This window comes from Schistocerca cancellata, chromosome 7 (genome assembly GCF_023864275.1).
Source record: "Schistocerca cancellata isolate TAMUIC-IGC-003103 chromosome 7, iqSchCanc2.1, whole genome shotgun sequence".
NCBI classification, from domain to species: Eukaryota; Metazoa; Arthropoda; class Insecta; order Orthoptera; family Acrididae; genus Schistocerca; species Schistocerca cancellata.
In genome coordinates, this window is record NC_064632.1 from 64809128 (window position 1) to 64832519 (window position 23392).

At 38.6% G+C, this 23392-nt stretch overlaps 1 protein-coding gene across 5 annotated transcripts in view; it reads right to left on the minus strand.

The window, feature by feature from the left end:
- Window positions 1-23392, minus strand: part of LOC126091958 (uncharacterized) — a 349369-nt gene that overhangs the window by 35433 nt on the left and 290544 nt on the right. For 4 of the 5 annotated variants that reach the window (XM_049907299.1, XM_049907298.1, XM_049907300.1 and 1 more), the window contains exons 7-9: window positions 9260-9337; window positions 7966-8291; window positions 5196-5294 (exon numbers count right to left, since the gene is read on the minus strand). In XM_049907299.1, coding sequence (XP_049763256.1) covers window positions 5196-5294; window positions 7966-8291; window positions 9260-9337 — 503 coding nt within the window. The remainder of the gene's footprint in view (window positions 1-5195; window positions 5295-7965; window positions 8292-9259; window positions 9338-23392) is intronic. The other variant, XM_049907301.1, reaches the window with a different exon arrangement.

Genomic DNA, 23392 nt, shown 5'->3' on the forward strand with positions numbered 1-23392 from the left:
TGCATCGTATGTTGCCTATGTTTTCTAACTCTCTCCTTATTTTTAGATCTTCTTTCTTCTAATATTAGTCCTTGCTTATGTTGACTCAACTGTAGAAACTTTAGTTACTGCTTCTGCTGGCTTTTTTGAGCTGCTTCCAGATGCTGCTTCTTAAATTATTCATACTTTCCTTCACTCTTTAACTTGTCCCTCCTCTTACTCTGTCTTTCTGCTGCTGCTGCTAACACCATCCTATTCTTCTAATTTTAAAATAATACAACTGTGACTCAGATTGCATGACGCACATTACACATTTAATTTTCTGTTTTTACAATATTGGTTGATATTGGGAAATTTTTAGTAGTGATATTGGTTACACACTCATACCAAGAAGTAAAATACTGAACAAGATAAAGTTCTCAAATCTCTCTATTGGTATAAAAACTTAATTACATGAAAGTTACTCATATTACATGAAGTTCATGCTGTTGTATTACATTGTTTACCCCAACCTATAATTTACTTACTTCAGTTTTATACTCTTTATGCAATACATTAGGGTATGTATCAGTAATATAAATAATGATGTGCTAATTCTTACCTGCCAATTAGTTAAAATGAAGGTCCAAAGTCTCTAATAATTCACACTCTCATCAGACGAAACACATATGGCGTTACAAAAATGGCTACAAATTACGAGGGAAAGCAATAATGAGCCACAAACCGTTGTTGCATACAGTCCAGCCTTTTCAAAAAATTTATAAAACGTACAAGATTTTAAACTTTTAAATATCGCCAAGTGTGTCCTACTTTACCTGGAATATCCCATACTTGTATTACATTCATAAGAAAGTAACAGAACTCGTTAACAACGCTAACACAGAAAAAAAAATCCATGTAACAGGATGCAAACCAAAAACTTTTAACTACAGAAACCACAATGTTATTAATTATGCTAGCACTTAATCATACAATGTTTAACTGTGGTGTTAGTTATCATATTCTGTCTTTAAGGCTGGTATTGTTGATGCATATTAAGTGACATTTACTGATAGTGGTGATGTGTTTCTGATAAATTTTCACTGCTCTGTTATATTGAAACGGCAGACTGCAAATTGTAAAGTAAGTGTGTTTCATTCTTAATTTGTAAATTATTGATAATATCATCTCACTCCTAAGAGAGCCCTCTTATATGAAGGCATTAACTGCTGATGGACAAAGTAAGAGCATATGGACTATCAGACCAATTGTGTGATTGGATTGAAAAGTTCCTAGATAACAGAACGCAGCATGTCATTCTCAATGGAGAGAAGTCTTCCAAACTAAGAGTGATTTCAGGTATGCCGAAGGGAGTGTCGTAGGACCGTTGCTATTCACAATATACATAAATGACCTTGTGGATGACATCGGAAGTTCAATGAGGCTTTTTGGGGATGATGCTGTGGTATATCGTGAGGTTGTAACAATGGAAAATTGTACTGAAATGCAGGAGGATCTGCAGCGAATTGACACATGGTGCAGGGAATGGCAATTGAATCTCAATGTAGACAAGTGTAATGTGCTGCCAATACATAGAAAGAAAGATCCCTTATCGTTTAGCTACAATATAGCAGGTCAGCAACTGGAAGCAGTTAATTCCATAAATTATCTGGCAGTATGCATTAGGATTGATTTAAAATGGAATGATCATATAAAGTTGATCGTCGGTAAAGCAGATGCCAGACTGAGATTCATTGGAAGAATCCTAAGGAAATGCAATCCGAAAACAAAGGAAGTAGGTTACAGTACGCTTGTTCACCCACTGCTTGAATACTGCTCAGCAGTGTGGGATGCGTACCACATAGGGTTGATAGAAGAGAGAGAGAAGATCCAACGGAGAGCAGCGCGCTTCGTTACAGGATCATTTAGTAATTGCGAAAGTGTTACGGAGATGATAGATTAACTCCAGTGGAAGACTCTGCAAGAGAGGTGCTCAGTAGCTCGGTACGGGGTTTTGTTGAAGTTTCGAGAACATACCTTCACCGAGGAGTCAAGCTGTATATTGCTCCCGCCTACGTATATCTCGCGAAGAGACCATGAGGATAAAATCAGAGAGATTAGAGCCCACACAGAGGCATACCGACAATCCTTCTTTCGGCGAACAATACGAGACTGTAATAGAAGGGAGAACAGACAGAGGTACTCAAGGTACCCTCCGCCACACACCGTCAGGTGGCTTGCGGAGTATGGATGTAGATGTAGATCATGAGGTCATTACATGAGATTTTATTATAGCAATAATTTTAATAAATCATTCCAAGAATGACATAGTTTTGTAAATCTGCAGTACACGCACATGAAATCTTGTGACAGGCCCGTAACAAATGCTAACATAATTTGATAGCTGATAGCCGATCACTTACCAAACAAAAGCGTTGGTACGTTGATAGAGACAATAACAAACACAAACACACACACAAATTTCAAGCTTTCGCAAACCACGGTTGCTTCATCAGGAAAGAGGGATGGAGAGGGAAAGACGAAAGGATGTGGGTTTTAAGTGAGAGGGTAAGTAGTCATTCCAATCCTGGGAGCGGAAAGACTTACCTCGGGGGGAAAAAGGAATAGGTGTGTGTGTGTGTGTGTGTGTGTGTGTGTGTGTGTGTGTGTGTGTGTGTGTGTGTGTCTCTTTTTTCCCCCCAAGGTAAGTCTTTCCGCTCCCGGGATTGGAATGACTCCTTACCCTCTCCCTTAAAACCCACATCCTTTCATCTTTCCCTCTCCTTCCCTCTTTCCTGATGAAGCAACCGTGGTTTGCGAAAGCTTGAAATTTGTGTGTGTGTTTGTGTTTGGTATTCTCTATCAACGTACTAACGTTTTCGTTTGGTAAGTTACAGAATCTTTGTTTTTAGATATATTTTTCCCACGTGGAATGTTTCCCTATAATACATTTGAAAAAAGATGACACAGAGTTCTATATGAAAGGAGTGAGCTAAGTTTCACATTTCATAAGAGGTGATACGCACTCAAAATAGTGCGTTTTTTAAGGCAAGTCGATCATTCAACAAATCTTTTGAATTTAGGTGAGAATATGTTTTATATTTTAAATTCTTCTAAAAGGTTCATTTTGTAGCAGTTGTCAGCTATATGAAAAATTGGATTTGGGCACGGATGGAGGAGGGAGAGTGTGTTCCTCTTTTTACAGTTCACATAAATGTATTGCCACGGTCTGAGGATTTGTAATATCGCCAATTTTGTACATTTCTGAAGATGGAAAATTAATTTACTGAAACCAGTAAACTATAATAAAATTTATTTGCAACTCACGGCTGAATTTTATCCTGGAAAAAAGTAAAAACAACTGCGGAGGCAAAAATGTAAGTTCCGTAGGTTCTAATTTAATATTGAGTCTTCCTGACTGGTATCAGCAATAAGTGTAACTTTACATTTTTCTTATAAAAATCACTTATCCAAACTGAGCATCCAACTGGTGAATGTGGCAACAACTATCCATATTTTTTTTGATGTCATATTCTACTGGTAATTTTTTTACTTTTTTAAAACATCATGGTTTTAAGCTTTTCACAATGACAAATAATGATAGATTTTTAGATCCATCCAAATTGCATCCTGTCAACAGGACAGATCTTTCCTTAGGGATTCCCCCAATGAACATCAGTGCCTTTTCAACGAAAAAGTTTTACTGGTAAAATAAGACACTTTTGTTGGTGTTGAAGACATCTTTCATGTCATTATGTTTAATTGTGGAAGGCAATGTAGACTGTAACCAATCCCAGTCATGATTGGCAAAACTTAGTTACCTTCACTGCATTCCTTTTCTTAAAAGTTTCAGTGTGCCTGGATTTCCATAAAACTCAATACCCATTTGTTTTTCATTCGCATCTACATTTACATCATTCTCAGCAAGCCACACATCTATGTGTAACAGAAGAAACTTCTGGTACCACTAATACCCCCCCCCCTCCCTCCCCCCAACCCTGTTCCACTCACAAATGCCGCATGGGAAGAAAGACTGTTGGCAAACCTAGATTAGATATAATTTCTCAAATTTTCTTGTCGTCATTATTTCACAATATATGTGTGGGAGGAAGTAATATGTATGATAGCAGTTGCTAAAATGTTGCTTATACAAATAATAATGAGCTGTTAATATCGTAAACGATTATGATGATGATGATAATTTTTTAAAGCGCAAGAACGTAAACAACAAGAAAGTTAACCACTGAATGCTAATCCACAACCTAGGAAGAAGGCTGATGAGGAAAACATCTGTGTGGCAAACAGTAAAACAGTCTATCCTCCTCTGATTTTTTTTTCCAACCCGCCATGCTCTAATACAATAATAATAATAATGATAATAATAATAATAATAATAATAATAATAACAACAATAAAACAGGAATTAAGACTATTTGTGATAGAGGAGAAGCATTTATAGGATAATCAACCAGCTGGTGAAGGATTGACACATATAAATAAAAAAAGAAAGAAAACTTTAAAAATTTGACACCATATGACTATATTCCACAGCTTTTGCAGCTGTTCCTTCATTAGGAGAAAACCTTAAATAATTAATTTGGTGAGTTTCAAAAGGTTGGTCATAATTTAGAGCCTCATGTTGCATTCAAACACCACCAGTGTTTAAATTTTTATCTCAGTCCCAGAAACAGAAGGATTTATAAATACATTTGCAAAGAAACATTACTAATATCTGTCTGAATATTTAACCAGAAATATGAAATACCGAGGTTATTATTGTCTTTAGAGATTAAAGATGTCTTTTACTGTTTCCATGCCAATCGCAGCTCTGAATAGTTTCTCAGAGATGAGGACTGGTGTTAACAGATGTGTAACTTCAAGCTTTTCTTGTGTATTTGCTTTTTTTGAAACCCAAATTAAAATCTCTCAATATAGCCAAGAAGTTATCAACACATATCACTAAAATATTTGGTTTATAAATAAAATTCAATTCCCATGACTGCAGAATTGCGTAATTACAAGGTGGAAAAGATACCCCCAAGTTTCTGAAATATTGATGTAACCAGTATATTTACAAATAAAATATCAATAAATCTCATATACCTACTTCAATAAAAAGAAACTGCAAACTTTAATCACATCATTGACTTTAGTAAAATATCTTCATAAATATAAGGGATGATGGAGGCATTAACTGAGTATATAATAAAATCTGTAATGGGTATACTTCTAATTACCTCATGCAGTTCCACAAGACACACGGAAACCAGAGTGCCACGCCTATCTCCACAACTCTGAAGACAATGTCGTGCCAGTTGCGGCTTACAAGTGGAACCCTGTAAAATTAATTTTGATATTGTAGACATCTAAACTAAGAAAAGATTGGATGTTACATGCTTCACAGAAACTAACAAGTTGCATCATTAAGTCCATTTCAGAGGCATGATACCTGCAACATGTAGCATGGCATGCTGCACAGAAACTATCAAGTTGCATCATTAAGTCCATTTCAGAGACATGCTACCTACAACATGTAGCACATGGCATTGGTCAGTTGGATGTAGAAAGCTTCTACCAGACTGACTGTATCCAATTTATTCATTGCTGTCACAGGTGGAGGATACGAATTATTTGAGTTTCAAAATGGGTCTTCAGGCACAGCGGTTATTATCTGAAAGCCAGCAAAATCTGTGAACTTTTTAAGATGCCTGCACTGTCACTCTCTTGGAAAACCACTGTAAAAATAACTTAATGTGCTGTGGTCTTGTGCAAGTCTTACTCACTGACACCAATTTGTCAGCAGCTTGCAGATCAATTTTTTTTACTCATTTATCCAAGACACTTGTCATTTGTACTAGGAGAAAAAACTGAGGTTGTCACTGAGAATGATACTCGGGAAATCAGCGATAATAGGCAGATTGCCAATGGCACCAAGAATTGTGACAATGGTGCACAGTGACCAGACTATAAACGACAGTATCCAAATAAATATTGGCAGCCATATTTTTCTCTACCACAAAACTTCACGAATATCCACTGCAGACTGTACCCATCCTGCTGATGTCACCTGAACAGCAAAGGCTTGTATTTGTACAGTACTGTGGACATTTAGTGATTGGTGATGCATTGCTTTCTATTACAACCCACGTATTTTGCATTTTAAGACAGTAGGTCATTGTTTTTTCAAGTGACAGACAGTGGAAAGCTATGCATCTTAAAAGTTTGTGACAAGAACATGGGCAGTGCGGACAAATGTTATGCTTTGACAAAACTATTCAAGACATAATTCATGTAGAAGCTATGCTAAATTGATCTGACTACCAATCCATACTCACTCAGAGATGCCATTCATGCTTACCTGATGATAGGCTCTTAAAGCAAGATAATGTACCTTACTACACAGCTAACAACAAATGGATACGCAGGATAAAGAATAAAAGCTCTTTTGTGGCTTCCAGAACCCCAAGATCTTAATCCATATGAAAACTTGTGCGACCATGTTCACTATGGAAAAGCTCTCACACATGTCCGTACATAGCAGTGGTAAGCAAGGCTGGCACTATGGCTTGATATACCTGTGCAGGTATATTAGCACCAGACTACATTCCAGTTTACACAGGTGAAAGAGCATTGCAAATGGTCGTTATTAGGATGCTAGCAGGTTGCCACGATTATGTTATTTGAGTACCATAAGAACTAAATCAGAGAAGAGTAGTGTAATGTAACACTAGGTACAATTATTCCAGTTCAACTGAAAGATGCTATCCACACATTTCTCTTTTTGGTTATTGACCCTAATACTGAATCAAAAGAAATATTGTTTCCGGACGCTGTATATGCTAATCTGCAGGTAAACAATACTGTAATTCAGCAGCAGCCGCAGTGCTGTTTTGATCCTATCTTCTCTCCATCACTCTTCATTTTGTTATAAGTACCCTATGTGGAAATCGGCACTGAATCAGTTCCTGGTGCATGGCCTCCGGGTCTCCCAATAGCCTCCATTCAAGGAACATTTCACCTAAGATTACATGAAAACTTCAATATTTGAGAATTATACTAAGAAACTTAGAAACCACCTGCCAAATTTTTTCTTTATGCTTTTGTTTTGCTGTTAGCTTCCAACCCTCAGAAAAGCTCTCCAGAGTGTGATGTTAGGGTATGTTACAACATAGACAGCTTCCATATTGTTGCGGAAGTTTGATTCAACAACAAGGACAGGAAAAATATGTTGGAAACATATGTTTAGGATCAAAAATATTCCATCATTCTTTTGATTAGACACAGGCAAAGATTGATTGATAGAACATTTTTTTCGAAAGTGGACATAGTTAGTAAAGAGAGTAAACAATTCTTAATTCAGGGACTGTGTGTGTGTGTGTGTGTGTGTGTGTGTGTGTGTGTGTGTGTGTGTTAGATAAAACTTCTTCGTCCTTCAAATGGAAGATTAAAAAAAGTTTTATATTAGCGGGAGAGCTGGAAAGGGGTCAGGGTCAGCATAGATGTATAGTATGAAAGAATCAATCAAACTGAGTCTAACTTCCTCCAGGTTTTTACAAAAACACCACAACTTCTACGATGATCTACAAATTGTTTAAGTGTAATGTCTGTAAATATTATCATCTGAAAATGAGCATGCTAAAAACTGAAAGCTAGCTTACAGGCAAAGCATTTGAACAAAAATTTCTGGTGGATGCTGCTTTTTCCAGAATTTTTTCCAATTTACATTACACTGACAGCTGTCAGCACATCTACAATGGATGAAAAAATTTAACTATTTTTTTTATTACTACACGGTAGATTTAACTCAGACAAAGTACAAACTGCCAGTCCAGTTTCCCTTGCCAGCAGTGCTGCCCGGGTAAAGGGAGGATATTTTTTCATCATGAAGCAAACTGAAGCTCTTTGTCATTTCACTGACACAGCTCCCAGTCAGCAATGAACGAAAAGAATGCAGATGGTAGAAATATATATACACATGCTTGTGAAGTGAATTTCAGATGTACTCACTTTTTCTTCCACAATTCTGACAGTGTCTCACTGAAGAGGAAGCCTACAACAATGCTAAGCATGAGTGCTTGAGAGAGCAGGCCAATGCGTGACTGGTGCAGCTGTGAGATGTCCACTTTCTGCTGCAATGGCAGAGAGGGGCTAGAGGCAGCTGACAGACGTGCGTCAGCATCCGGATCTGTGTCCGCAGAAGTGCTGGTGTTTCCGTCTGCATCTGCATCCACTAGCCGTGTAGATGCCGGCCCATCGCCTCGTTCTCCTGCAGGTGTTCGACTGGATGCTGCTATAGTTGTAACTTGCTCCCCACTCAGAAAGCCAGCACGGAGCTGTAAAACAGTGAAAAACAAATAAATTAGTTTTTTTTGTTTTGTTTGTGGAACTATTACTAGTGACAATGGCAGAAGTTGTGAATAACTGCATTATTAATTCCAAACTATTTTTTGTTGCTTGTGTTACACTGATTTTATAAATACTGGAAATAATATTATGTAACACTAAGCTGTTGTTCAGTTAATTCTTTATTGTGTGACTGGTTTCAGTCAAATATCATTTTCCAGCATTTGTTTTCTTATTTGTTGGTACTTAAGCATAAAATTTCATACTTGGTTCAGCAAATTCTAAAATATTTTTTGTTTACTGTGTTGCACAGTTTTTTATGAATTGCAGAGCTTGCTGGAAACTGGTCTACAATGTTAACCAATGTATGATCTTTGACCTATTCTTTCAAACTCCTCGTTTCATCTTTGTTTTCTTTTCTCCTCACAATAGATGGCTTCCTCTCAATGTATTGACATAGTGAGGACCTGACTCCACCACACACGCACCGTACCCCTCTTTCTCTTCCAAAGGAGGAATATTCCGTTATTTGGTGCTAATACCTAGGGCTATTATTGTTTACTTTGAATGTTTCTATCAGCAGTACTGGCCTCCCGAAGATAAATATTGTCCAGCCAATTTCTCCCCTTGTAATTTTAATAGTTTCCTCAATCGGACTCTCCATTTGGTACAAGTAATTTAAAACAATGAAGTTTTTAAAGCTAAGTTGGTAAAAAATTTATGAATAAAGAGAATTCATTAAAAAATTTGTTAATAATCATGTTCACATGTTTATGAATGGGAAGTTAAAAACAAATAGCCTAAACATTTAGAGGTTTGGCACAAATTGCTGCAATAAGAACCAAATAAATAGAACAATTTATGAACAAATTCTGGAAAGGACACTTAAGACTATTCCATAGCACACAGATTTGACAGACATGAGAAAGACAGTGTACATTGTTGCCTTAACACTTACCTCGAACGACTCCACTGGTTGTGTTTTTGTGTTTGCCTCATCGTTGTTTAAAGTATTGTATCTTGCTAACACATCCCTCTGCAACACCAACATCAACACTTTTCAGTCTTGTCTTGGGATAACAGTTACTTTAACCATTACAAAAGAATTTACAAGTACAAACAATGATGTATTTCTGTATGCTACCTTCAATTAATCTCCAAATTAATAATAAATATGTATATTATATATGCATACACACCAATCCACGAATACCATCTAGCTAATGACAATATACCCAAGACAGAACCAAAAGCCAAGATGTTTGCATTGCAGCAATAAAGCAACACACAATTACAACTGCATTACTTTACATAAGGAGTGACTATTGTGATGACCAAAAGCCAAGTAGCATAAATCAGCATAATTATCATAATAACAACAATAATAATAATCTTCTACAAGTAAGTCAACACACTGGAATTATTAACTAGTCACAGCTGTTTAATTTTGTGAGTCATAAAAAATTATTTTATTTCTATTTCTATATCTACATCTGGGCAATGGCCTCGCTGCAGTGGATACACCGGTTCCCGTCAGATCACCGAAGTTAAGCGCTGTAGGGTGTGGCCAGCACCCGGATGGGTGACCACCTGAGCCGCCATGCGCTGTTCCCATTTTTCGGGCTGCACTCAGCCTTGTGATGCCAACTGAGGAGCTACCCAACTGAATAGTAGCGGCTCCGGTCAAAGAAAACCATCATAATGACCGGGAGAGTGGTGTGCTGACCACATGCCCCTCCTATCCACAGGCTCAGCAGAGGATGACACGGTGGTCGGATGGTCCCAATGGGCCATTTGTGGCCTGCAGACGGAGTGCTTAAATATCTACATCTAGATCCATACTTCACAAGCCAAAATATGATACAATGCAAATTTGAAACTGCTATCAGCTGCAATGGGACATTAAGCAAAATCAGCAGCGATGAGCAAAAATGTGTACCGGACCCAGAGTCAGACTTGGGATCTCCTGCTTACTAGACAGGTGTGGCAACCACTGCGTCATCCGGGACACAGCATTATCGCAACTGTACAGACCATCTCGGTACGCCTCACGGCTGATCCACACTCCCACTGAGTGCCACCTATCCACAGTCCCTGTTCATTACACTCCTGTTTGCAACTCAGAGATTCCAACATGATCGGACACGTTTGATGAATTCGCAAGGGATCCATTGCCCAGCTAGGTTAGCAATTTATGAAGTTGTGGTGTCTGCTGGAAAGAACAGACAGCACACAGAATCCGCAGCTGTGAAACACTATATGTAAATTGAAGGGGATCATTGCTATCAGCTGCAGACAACATGTAATCATATAATCACTAAGCCCAACTATGCAATGGATCCCTTCTTCTGTGTGAGTGCAAAAATACATCTGTCCTCCTGTTGGAATCTCTGAGTAGCGAACAGGAGTAAAATTGACCGGGAATGTAGATAGGTGGCGCTCTGTGGAAGTGTGAATCAGTTGTGAGGCATACCGAGATAGTCTGTGCAGTTGCGATAGTGCTGTGTCCCAGATGTGCAGTGCTTACCGCACCTGCCTAGAAAGCAGGAGATTCTGGTTTTGAATTCCTGGACTGGTACACCTTTTCATTCATCGGCACTGACTCTGCTTATTGTCCTGTTGCAGCTCATAGTAGTGATCACCCTTTAATTTATGTATAATGTTTCACAGCCGTAGATTCTGCACGGTGTGTGTTCCTCGAGGCAGACATAATTCATTTATATACATATATAATACAAAGCGAATGATACCTTGCATTACTACCAGTCATTCCTTCCCCTGTTTCAGTAAAAATGGAGCAGAGAAAAATAACTATCTATAAGCCTCCATAAAAGCCCTAATGTCTCTGATCTTGTTTTCATGGTCCTTCGGTGTGGTAGTAGAATCATTTTGCAGTCAACCATAAATGCCAGTGCTCTAAATTTTCTCAACAGTGTTTCACAAAAAGATCATCATTTTCCCTCCATGAATTCCCATTTGGCTTCACGGAGCATTTCTGTAATAGTCACATGCTCATTGAATCTACCAGTAACAAATTCAGCAGCACACATCTGAATTGCTTCGATGTCTTCCTTTACTCCTACTTGGTAGCGATTCCAAACCCTTTAGCAGTACTCAAGAATGGGTTACATTAGTGTTCTATACAGTCTCCCTTTATAGATGAGCTACAGTTTTCTAGAATTCTCCCAATAAACCAGTTTTCTAGAATTCTCCCAATAAACCAAAGTCGAACATTCGCCTTCTCTAGCACTGAACTCGTGTGCTCATTCCATTTCGTACTGCTTTGCAATGATATGTCTAGTTATTAATCAACAAGACTGTATAAAGCAGCACACCATTAATACTTATTTGAGCATTACATGATTGTTTTTCCTACTCATCCACATTAACTTACATTTTTCTACATTTAGAGTGAGCTGCTATTCATCACACCAAACAGAAATTCTAAGGCATCCTGTATCCCCCTACAGTCACACAACAACTCTTTCCTGACACTACAGTGTCATCAACAAACAATCACAGATTGCTACTCACTCTATCCGCCGGATTATTTATGTATATTGAGAAGAAATGTGGTTCTCTCATACTTCCCCAGGACACACTTGACAATACCCTTGTCTGTGAAGAACAGTCACTGCCCGTGACAATATACTAAGTTCTATTACTTAAGAAGTCTTTGAACCACACACATATCTGATGTCCATTCATTATCTAAGTAGGAGTCTAACAATGGCTTATTTGTTCTTTTCATCATGAAACATCACCCACCCTTCTTGACGCCTTTATTAACTTTAATAACCATTGTCACTATGACGACATCGTGGTCATTAGTCCCCGTCTCTAAACTGACACTCATGGTAAGGGCAGGCCTGTCTGTAGTTAAACATCTGAAATATTTCCACTCCATGTGGGTTGCCTAACAAGCTACTCAAAACAGTTTTCGGAAAATGTGTTTGGAATTACCTCACAAGACTGTCTGTCCGTACCAAAGAGAATGAATTCATAGATATCTCAGTCTATATTCAGTAGATTAAAGTCACATCCAACTAATCTTATATGATTAAGGTAACATCACATTACTAAGCGTAGATTTTCTCTGAATGATTATACAACTGTTACACCCGGTGGAATCAATATCCGATGATTAACTTGAGTTCACTTGTCCCAGTTACTCACATCCACATAATGAGGCACTTAGACTTCTTTTTTGCCTCTATAGACACAACGTTTTCCTTGACTACAATGAATACTGCCCCTCCTTTTGCATCTGTCCCATCTTTTCCACACACATTCCATGCCTTGTCAAATATTTCAGACCTTTCTACTTTGGGTTTCATCCAGCTCTCTGTTCCAATCATAATGTGAGTGTGACACTGTTACTGGAGGGTGGTAAATTAAGGAACTTTGTTACAAATGCTTCAGCAATTTATGGTTAAATTTTGACAGCTGAAGTTTCTTCACTTTGTACATGATCTCATTTTTCTCCTTGTATATTGACTGGTGAGCATTCATCAGAGGACTTCAGACTACCACCTAGCCTGGAGAAAAAAAGAAGAAGAAGAAGAAGAAGAAGAAGAAGAAGAAGAAAAGAAAAGAAAAACTATGTGCACTCCACAAGCACAGTGCTATGTGAGTAGCTGGTTTCTTTGTCTAGTGCAACCTTGACCGATCAAAGAGAGTCCTACGAGTCATAACACCTAAGTCCAGAAACCTGCAGCTGAGAGCATAACAGAATCAATGGAGCCTTTGGTTGGAACCCTGCACTTGGCCCCAAACTAAAGGGCCCTGGTCAATTCTGGGTGTCGCACTGTTGTGAGCTCTGCTTGCACATCACTTCTAGCACAAGTTACAAACTGAGGACAGCCTTGGAACACAGGTGACACGTGCCTCTGTTTATGACATGAATCAAGACTTGAAGATGACTGTGCCCTGTCACCTCGACAGCCACAGAATGTGCCTCCTCCACATCTCAGATAAGGCCACCTGTTGACGTGCAGGGCACAAATTGGACTTCTTTGTGATCTTGGATGCTATTTACCTAAGGGGCTCCATAAAGTACTAACATTGGAGCTTCTGATAATAACTAGCATAACACCCCCCCCCCCCCCCCCCATGCGCTTGCTCAGACCCTGTTGAAGGAGCAGCCACTTGTCCACTCACAGGGGGAACAGGGGGAATAGGCGTGAGGCCATATGGCTGGTCCCCACATTGACTTTCTCCCTTGAGAAACACAAATGTGTTACAACCTGCCACTCCCTTTGCAGTGAGCACAGCTTCCTCACGTCGGATACACTGTAAAGTGCCTCAGCAGCAGAGCCCATGGGTGAAACAAATGGCACTTGAGCTGCCCCACATGAAGCACCACTTTCTTCAGTGCTGCTACACCCCAAAGTAGCAGCCTGTGGACAGCTGACTATGACCAACATCATCTTCAGCTGTTATAGAACTACAGCTACCTCCTCCATCCACACACAGCATGCACACTCCCTATCCATCCTACTCCTAAAATATGGATGAAAACAGCAGGTAAATAAGATGAATATCAGGCAAGGATCTGCACTACCACACTTGTTAAAAACACAAATGCAAGTTACTAGAAAAACACTGTGCCTGTTACTGATGCTACTACTCTCCCACACTGGCATACACTAACAATCTACTCTCCTGGTAATTCATGACCAGAGACTGAGCTTTCTGCAACAGTTACTGGCTGTTCAAACCAAAACAAATGATAGTGGTGATACATATAGCGTAAATCAAAACTTAAAAGAGTTGCTAAAACGTGAGTCTATACCACTTAAACACGCAAACGCACAATGAACTTAAGAATTAAACTACAAAATTACACTGTAACTCTCTTCTACTTAAGAGCAAGTAATATAATTCACAAATGAACTACTCTCCGCTGGTGCTCAAATGGAAGCTGGCTCCTGAATATTTTATCATCATAGTAATAATCTATTGCTTTTTGTGTCTTATGCTCCCATTAAAATATACTGCACATCTCTTACATAACATTGCTGCATGCATATTTTACTTAGAAATAGCATTATTACAATAGTCTTTTGAAAATTTCAGATGAAACTTAGTGTGGTTTAAACATATTTACAATAGTTTCAGTTTCAATTTTCTGAAATTTGTTTCAGAATGAGCTCTAACATAATGCATTTTCAAATCTGTCATACAAAAATTGAGATCATTATGAAGATGACACAATTAAGTAATATTTGGACGAATCCTGAGCTTCTAGATCAATAGGTTTCATTGCAAGAAAAGAAAAAATGACGGTTATAGAAAGGTGGTGTCAAGAAAAATAATTTGCTTAAAAATATACATCGAGGATGTGATGGGACATGTTTTCTACATATACAGAGTGAATACAATAAAACCAACGAATTGCAGGGAGGGATTCCTGACTGTGAATGTAGGAAAAAAGGTCCTGTAAACATGTAGATGTAGACTTAGAGAAAGCTTTTGACAATGTTGATTGGAATACTCTGTTTCAAATTCTGAAGGTGGCAGGGGTAAAATACAGGGAGCAAAAGGCTATTTACAATTTGTACAGAAAGCAGATGGCAGTTATTAGAGTTGAGGGGTATGAAAGGGAAGCAGTGGTTGGGAAGGGAGTGAGACAGGGTTGTAGCCTCTCTCCGATGTTATTCAATCTGTATATTGATTAAGCAATAAAGGAAACAAAAGAAAAGTTCAGAGTAGGTATTAAAATCCATGGAGACGAAATAAAAACTTTGAGGTTTGCTGATGACATTGTAATTCTGTCAGAGACAGCAAAGGACTTGGAAGAGCAGTTGAACGGAATGGACAGTGTCTTGAAAGGAGGTTATAAGATGAACATCAACAAAAGCAAAACAAGGATAAAGGAATGTAGTCGAATTAAGTTGGGTGATACTGACAGAATTAGATTAGGAAATGAGACACTTAAAGTAGTAAAGGAGTTTTGCTATTTGGGGAGCAAAATAACTGATGATGGTCGAAGTAGATAGGATATAAAATGTAGACTGGCAATGGAAAGGAAAGTGTTTCTGAAGACGAGAAATTTGTTAACATCGAGTACAGATTTAAATGTCAGGAAGTCGTTTCTGAAAGTATTTGTATGGAGTGCAGCCATGTATGGAAGTGAAACGTGGACGATAAATAGTTTAGACAAAAAGAGAATAGAAGCTTTCGAAATGTGGTGTTACAAAAGAATGCTGAAGATTAGATGGGTAGATCACACAACTAATGAGGTGGTATTGAATAGAATTGGGGAGAAGAGGATTTTGTGGCACAACTTGACAAAAAGAAGGGACCGGTTAGCACGACATGTTCTGAGGCATCAAGGGATCACAAATTTAGCATTGGGGGGCAGCATGGAGGGTAAAAATTGTAGAGGGAGACCAAGAGATGGATACACTAAGCAGATTCAGAACGCTGTAGGCTGCAGTAAGTACTGGGAGATGATGAAGCTTGCACAGGATAGAGTAGCATGGAGAGCTGCATCAAACCAGTCTCAGGACTGAAGACCACAACAACAACAACAACAACAAACATGTGTCTGGAGATGCCTTGTTGCCGTGGTAGATGGTGCTGACTAATGAAAGTTGTTCTGACCACGTGCCCCGAGTTCCTTGTGTGTTGCAGGTTGTTTTACTGACACAGCATACTGTAAGCAGCAAAAGAGTCTGGTATCCACGTCGGGAATGTGCCGAGGTGGTGTTTCTGTATGATGCGACAGAGCATGGCAGACAGGTTTGATTTCTCAGAACCACACTAACATTCATACAATCAGTGACCCCAAAACTCTACAGCATTCATTACAGTTCTAACAGATCACACGATTGCTCAAAAAGGGCTTAAAATGTTGTGTGATGTGGTTGATACCTGTGACAGTACTTTTTTTCATATAACCTCTCAACTGTTTCCTTCTCCTTGGAAGTACACGAACACCATGTCAACTTGTTCCCGATATAAATACCGCACCATTCTGCTGCTTACGGTACACTGTGTTAAACACACAGCTTGCAACACACAAGGAACATATGGCACGCAGCCACATTCATCAATGCCATCTACCATGGCAACAATGCATTTCTGGACACATGTTCATGGGACCTTTTTTCCTCCATTTCCAGTCACAAATCCATCCCTGCAGTTTGTTGATTTTATTAATTTTTACCCTGTATACTACATCTTGTGCACACCATGACTTTTACAGAAATATATGACTGTACTGACTTTCATGCTCGCTCTTTAGGTTACAAACTGATAACAAGCTCTCATGTTTAAATACACTTGGTAAACTCAGTAACAATATTTTGTCAGTATTATGTGCATATGTGGTTTCTGTTGATAAGGATTTGGAAACATCTTACTTAAACTAAAAGTGCAGTCTTACAGTTAATCCTAAAATAATGACTGCAAAATAATGAAATGTTCAAAAAACTTGCTCTCTACATATTAAATCACAAGCTCCCAGCAACTAAATCTATATACTACATTTGCTGCTTCTTTTTGTTTTCTTCCTCATGTTTAACTCCACAACAAGAGCAAAGCCTTCACATTGTACTCCATAAAAGATCACGGACTTGACTGCAATTATGTTTGACAGCAACAGAGCATGGCAGACAGGTTTGACATCTCATAACCACACTAACATTCATACAATTAGTGACCCCAAAACTCCAAAGCTTTCATTACAGTTCTAACAGCAGTCTGGAAGAACTTGGACACAATGCTTTCATCCTTTCACAGCTACATCTGTCAGTAATTTATTTAGTTCAGTACATAATGAAGGTCTACATATCTCATGAGCAAACTCCATGATACAAGTGAAACACGTTAATTTAATACAAGCAGCTTTTACATGGAAAGTAGTTTTATTACTAGTATCTAGTGTTCCTTTATCATGTGTTACATTGGTGACTTCTTAACTGTAAGTACCTAACCTATTACTGTTTCTAGGATTGTATGTTCCTACTAATCGCTCAAGTTTCAGATTTAAAAATGATGAGAATTTAGTATTGACTTTAGTATCTCATTACATGATATCTTGGCATTTCAATGACTGGATTAGAGTGTTCATAGCTCAGACAAAGGCAATGGACACTATACAGACACTATACAGAACAAGACTGTGTCCAGTAGCACTTTATACGGTTTTACAACATGTGGTTTGGAACAGGTCTGCTATTCTTGGTTTCATAGTACTGATCTTATTTGAACCACATTCTATACAGAATACGACACATATTTTCTCTTCACAGTCTATTTCCAATAGCTTTTGCCAGTTAAACCTCATTTAATTTACCACAACCCGTTTTCCATATAGGCTGCAGACAGCCGACCAAGTGAAGAAGACCTTGGGATAGAAGAAGATAATGTTGCAGATGATGACAAAGGAAATGCAATACTAACTAGTGAGATTGAAGAATCTATGAAGGAGGTGAAAAATGGAAAGGCAATAGGAACTGATGAGATTTCTGTGGAACAGTTAAAGTCATTGGAGAAAGAAGGGAAAAGGGAGTTGATTGAATTGTGTAATCAAACATACATGACAGGAAAATGGCCAAAGGACTTTACAGAAAGCATCTTAATACCTATGGAAAAGAAAAAGAACAGCAAAAAGTGTGAGGAACATAGAACAGTGAGCCTGATATCGCACGCAGCCAAAGTCTTGCTGAGGACGCTCAACAGAAGGCTACATGGAAAGCTGAACTGAGTAACAGGAGATGAACAATTTGGTTTAAGGCAAGGAGTGGAATTAGAAATTTATATTTGAACCAGAGAGCACAAGTAAGAATAGGAGGTATGATGAGTGAAGAAATAGAACTGGGAAGAGGTGTAAGACAAGGTTTTTGTTTGTCACCAGCACTGTTCAATATATATCTGGAGGAAATTATTAGTGAAAGTTTTGATGGAAAGAGAGGAGTTTGTATAGAAGGTCAGAGAGTGGAGTGTATAAGATTTGCAGATGACATGGTTGTGATGGCAGAGAGTGCAAGAGAGATGGAACAAATGTTAGATAATCTAAACACAAAATTAGAAGAATATGGAATGAAGATTAACAAGAAGAAAACAAAAAGCATGGTAACTGGAGAAAAGAGGAGAAAATGCCATATGAAAATAGGGGGAGAGGAAATAGAGCAAGTGAATGACTTCAATTACTTGGGAAGTGTAATAATGGATAATATGTATTGCTCAACAGAAATTAGGAAAAGAATTGCAAATGCCAAAAGAAGGATTCAAGAGGAAACAGAAATTACTTTGTGGACCACTAAACAAAGATCTGAGGAAAAGACTTGGCAAATGTTACATCCGGAGTGTTGCACTATATGGTGCGGAGACCTGGGCATTGAGGGAGGAAGATGAAAGAAGATTGGAGGCACTAGAGATGTGGATATGGAGGAGAGTGGAAAAAGTGAAATGGGAAGACCGAGTAAGGAATCAAGAAGTATTAAGAAGAGTTGGGGAAGAAAGAAACATACTGAAAGTTATCAGAAAGAGAAAATGGAACTGGATTGGACATTGTTTGAGGAGCGACTGTTTATTGAAGGAAGGAATAGAAAGAATGGTGGAGGGAAAAAGGGGAAGAGGGAAAAGAAGATATCAAATGCTGGACAATATAAAAGGAGACAAATATTCAGAAATGAAAAGACTGGCTATGGACAGACATAAGTAGAAGAGGCTTAACTCACGACAAGATCTGCTGTAATGCAGAATACCATACTACTACTTTTCCACAGCCCATTTATTTTTACAAATCTTCGGGCACACTGATACGTGGCTGGTTTTATGGAGTGTATATGAACAGCTGGAAAAAACTGAACAACTGATTATGTACACCTTATGTTAGAGAAATTCTACAAAGAAAAAATTGGAAGTACAAGAGGTGCACGAGATTTGCTGCTGCAAGCTAGATAAAAAAATTTAAAGAAGAGTCTGAACTGCTTAAAAAGCATGAGTGATGATTATGTAAGGTACACAGAATGCTGTTAGAAGTTCAAATGTTTTAACGAGGAATGAATGTGGTGCAGAATATCTCCACAATGAAAGATGAACATGATGCAGTGAGCATCTGACCAGCAATTAATGAAAACTTTCATGTAATGTGATGTAATTGCCACTGAATTGGGCATCAATTTGGTGTTATGTTGTGCATGTGAAATTCACATGAACTACATCATTACAGAAACTGTTACTCCATCACTAATGATGAACAGAAAGAGAACAGTATCATACTCAATCACTTTACGATTGAGGAAACTTCTGGGGATGGGAGAGGGGGTGGCAGGGAGGAAGGGGAGTTGGGGGGAGGGGGAGATTGTATGATTTGTGACAGGGAAAAAGAGTCACAGGTTCATGGCTACACATGGAAATGAAAAGGTACTCATCACAGTGGGTTGGGAGAGATGATTTCAACTTCAATGAAAGTAGAAATATACTGTAGATATTTAAGGGACTGCCAAAAGCTGCATTCAGGAAGAGGCGTAAACTGTGGAGAAACCACCTGGGGACAAATCGTCAGCTCATGCATTGCTTCTATATGCAGTTTTCTGGCAGAAAACTGCACACTAGTTGTGTCCAGCTACCTTATTCTCTTGTCTTGGTTGCATCTAAGTATCGTACAGTTTATCAAACTCAAAACCATGCTAAAATACTGTTTCCAAAATAATAGAAAATATCTCAAAATACTTTGAGGTTTGCCCTCTAAGAAACATAATTACAATGGAAGACAGGTTGAGAGTTGGAACTACTTTGAAAGTGACAGTATGTAAAATACATGAAAAAAAACATATTTGTAGCAAATATTTGGTCATTTTATGTACATTCCTTGCAATTTTTTAAATAAATACCCAAAAATTTGTATCAAATATGATGTATGTAATACAAGGGATGTTCAATAAGTAATGCAATATCTTTTTTTCTAAGCCTGTCTCAATTAAAAAAAATGCAGAATTTGCTGTGGGACATTGTGAAATGTCCCTGCTTCAGCCTCTATAATTTCATTAAGTTCTGATACACGGTGACGCTATACATAGCCTCTAAAATGGCATCTGGTACGCAGATGTGTTCAAAGCAGAGAGATGTCATTGAGTTTCTTTTGGTAGAAAACAAGGGCATTGCAGATATTCATAGGCACTTGCAGAATACCTACGAAGACCTGGCAGTGAACAAAATTGAGGTGAATAATTGGGGGAGGCGCCTGTCATCATTGCAACACAGTCCTCCAAACCTGTCCGATCTACCGCATGCCGGATGGCCGGATACGACTGTGACTGCTGCAGTGTTGGAACATGTCGACACACTCATTCGAGGTGATCAATGGATCATGATCAAACACCTTGCTGCATAACAGGATTTCCAGGCTTCACACAAGTCTGTACACGCATGAAGGACTCAGAAAACTTCGGTGGACTGTTCTTCCTCATCCACCCTACAGCCCGGATCTCGCACCTTCCGATTTCCAACTGTTTGGCCCAAAGAAGGATGCACTCCATGCGAAGCAGTATGTGGATGATGGGGAAGCCATTGATGCAGCAAGACATTTGCTCCGACATCGGCCAGTAGAGCGATACCATGTGGGCATATAGGCACTCCCATAGTAAGTTGGTGTAAGGCCATCACACTGAATGGAGATGATGTTGGAAAACAAGGTTTTGTAGCTAAAAGAGTGGGGAATAAAAAAAATGTGTTGCATTACTTATTGAACACCCCTCATATTTATGGAAATATTTGGTCCTTTTATGAATGCTCCTTGTATTTTTTAATAAACGTCAAAAAAGCTGCAGCTAATACAATGTAATATGTCCCACACATCAACATTTGACCAAATAGAACACTATATGGACAAACAACAGTGAAAGACAGGATCACAACTGATTAAAAACTGTCATCTGCTAATAAGCAAATAACTCAAAACTAGTTGTGGTGCTTCTAAGAAATTAACAAGTGGCTATCTGAAAGAGGCTACTACTGAAACATGTACATGAAGAAAGTAGCAACTAACTCCATACCTTAAAATAATTCTGAAAACAAAGGCAGCTGTTTACACCAGGAGAAACTAACAAAGAAGGCATGTTACGTCATTGCCAAAAGCAATCATTAGCTATTAGTCTTTTGTGAATCATTTTCAGTCTGATAGTTTCAACAGAAAACACATTCAAAATCTGAAAACGCATTTGAGCCATCATGAAACACTGTAAGCAAAAAGCAGGTACAAGTAGAGATTTATGCTGAGCACAACAACAGAAAAGTTTTAAGTAAGCAACACAAAGAAGAAAAGTATACAGTAATTAGTACAGGGTAATTATAATTAAATTTCCAGTTCCAAAACACTGTTAAAACAATGACCATTGCTCAGAATGACATCAAAATGGAATGGAATATTATCAAAGAAGGGGGCAAACATTATAGGGAGGGGAAAAAAAACACTAGATGGCATTGTAAGCAGCAGAATATGCAAAATAGAAGATGCAGAGTACACAGCCGTTCCTCAGTTTGCATCTGAGATGCTCAGCATGACTGTCTCAAAGCATGATCATGCACAGCTGGTAAAATATTTTTTACAAGAACAGTGAACGTGCATCAGTAGCTCTTCCAGATACTGAAGAGTATGAAAAAAGGCATTGGCCTGATGTCTGCTGTAGTTCTGGAGAAAATGGTTACGATTTGAAGAGACAGGTTTTTTTCTTAAGTGCAATGTGGCAACGGGAGGAATAAACAACTGATCAGACATCAGTAGAAGATGTGGCCAAATCACTGCAGGAGGGGTTGAGCAGTGATGTGCGAACACATAGTGTGTGAGGATTTGTTCAAACTTTGGGCATGCCCGAGAGCATGCTGTATAAAATTTTACGAAACTTTCTGCACTGCTATCCATACAAAATTACCCGTTTTCAGGAGCTGCTTCATGCTGTCTTGCCAGTAAGACAAACGTTTACTCTAGAATTTCTTGTTCATGTGGAAGTGGACAATGAGTGGCCATGGAACATTCTGTGAACAGGCAAAGCCCGTTTCCACCTTCACGACCATGTCAACACACGTAACTGCAGAATATGGGTAAGAAAAAATCTGCTCACATATCAACTGATACCACTTCATTCTGCAATGGTAACTGTACGGGTTGCAGCACCTTTTGTCATAGGGCCACATTTTTTCGAGGAGATGGGTTCTGCAAGTAGGGTTTTGTAGTTAAAAGAGTGGGGAATAATATGGTGTATTGTAATCTTGAATAAAACCAATCTGCTTTCAGAGAGAAAAAAATGTGTTGCATTACTTATTGAACACCCCTCATATTTATGGAACATGTTTGGTCTGTCACTGTAAATGCTACGAGAGCCTTCAACAGGGTGGATGTGTGGGTAGGATCATTTTTACGCGAGACTGCGCTCCTTTGTACAATGTACAGCCAGTGAAGCAGCTGCTGCATAGGCATTTTGGAAAACCTAGTTTTATCAGCCATCATATCCCTACAGTTTGGCCATTCAAATCATATGATCCTAATACGTGTAACTTCTGGTTGTGATGTTGTCTGAAAGACGCTGCATTCAGCGCTCTCATTAAAAACAAAGCTGGACTTAAGGAATACATTATGCAACGCATTCTGAATCTGACACCTTAAGACATTCTGATCTGTTGTGGAACATGCTGTTACTTGATTCAAACTTGTGGCAGAAAATAGTGGACAGCAAACTGAACATATCTCATTCTACTGTAATGACAGTTAAAAATTGATTTTATTGTTGCTTTTTATGCAATTTTTTGGCTCAGGACAGTTAAAAACCAATTTTTCCCATGCAATGTAGTACGACCTTGCCATGGTGAATGGGCTTACCTAAGTAACAGTGCCACAACTGTTAAGTGAGAAACTGGTGTGGTCACTACAGGAATCTGCAAGGGGGAGGGGGTGGGGGGCGGGGGAGCAATTGCCACCTCCTGCATTCTGAGTAGAGAATTTATTCATTGTATAATAATTCTCTCAAATTTTTAGCAATCACTCTGCAATTCAACTTAACTGCAGATTTAACATTGCTAACCGAGATGAAAAATACTGCAGCTTTAGTAATCATTAAACACATTAAGGTTTCTTAGTTAT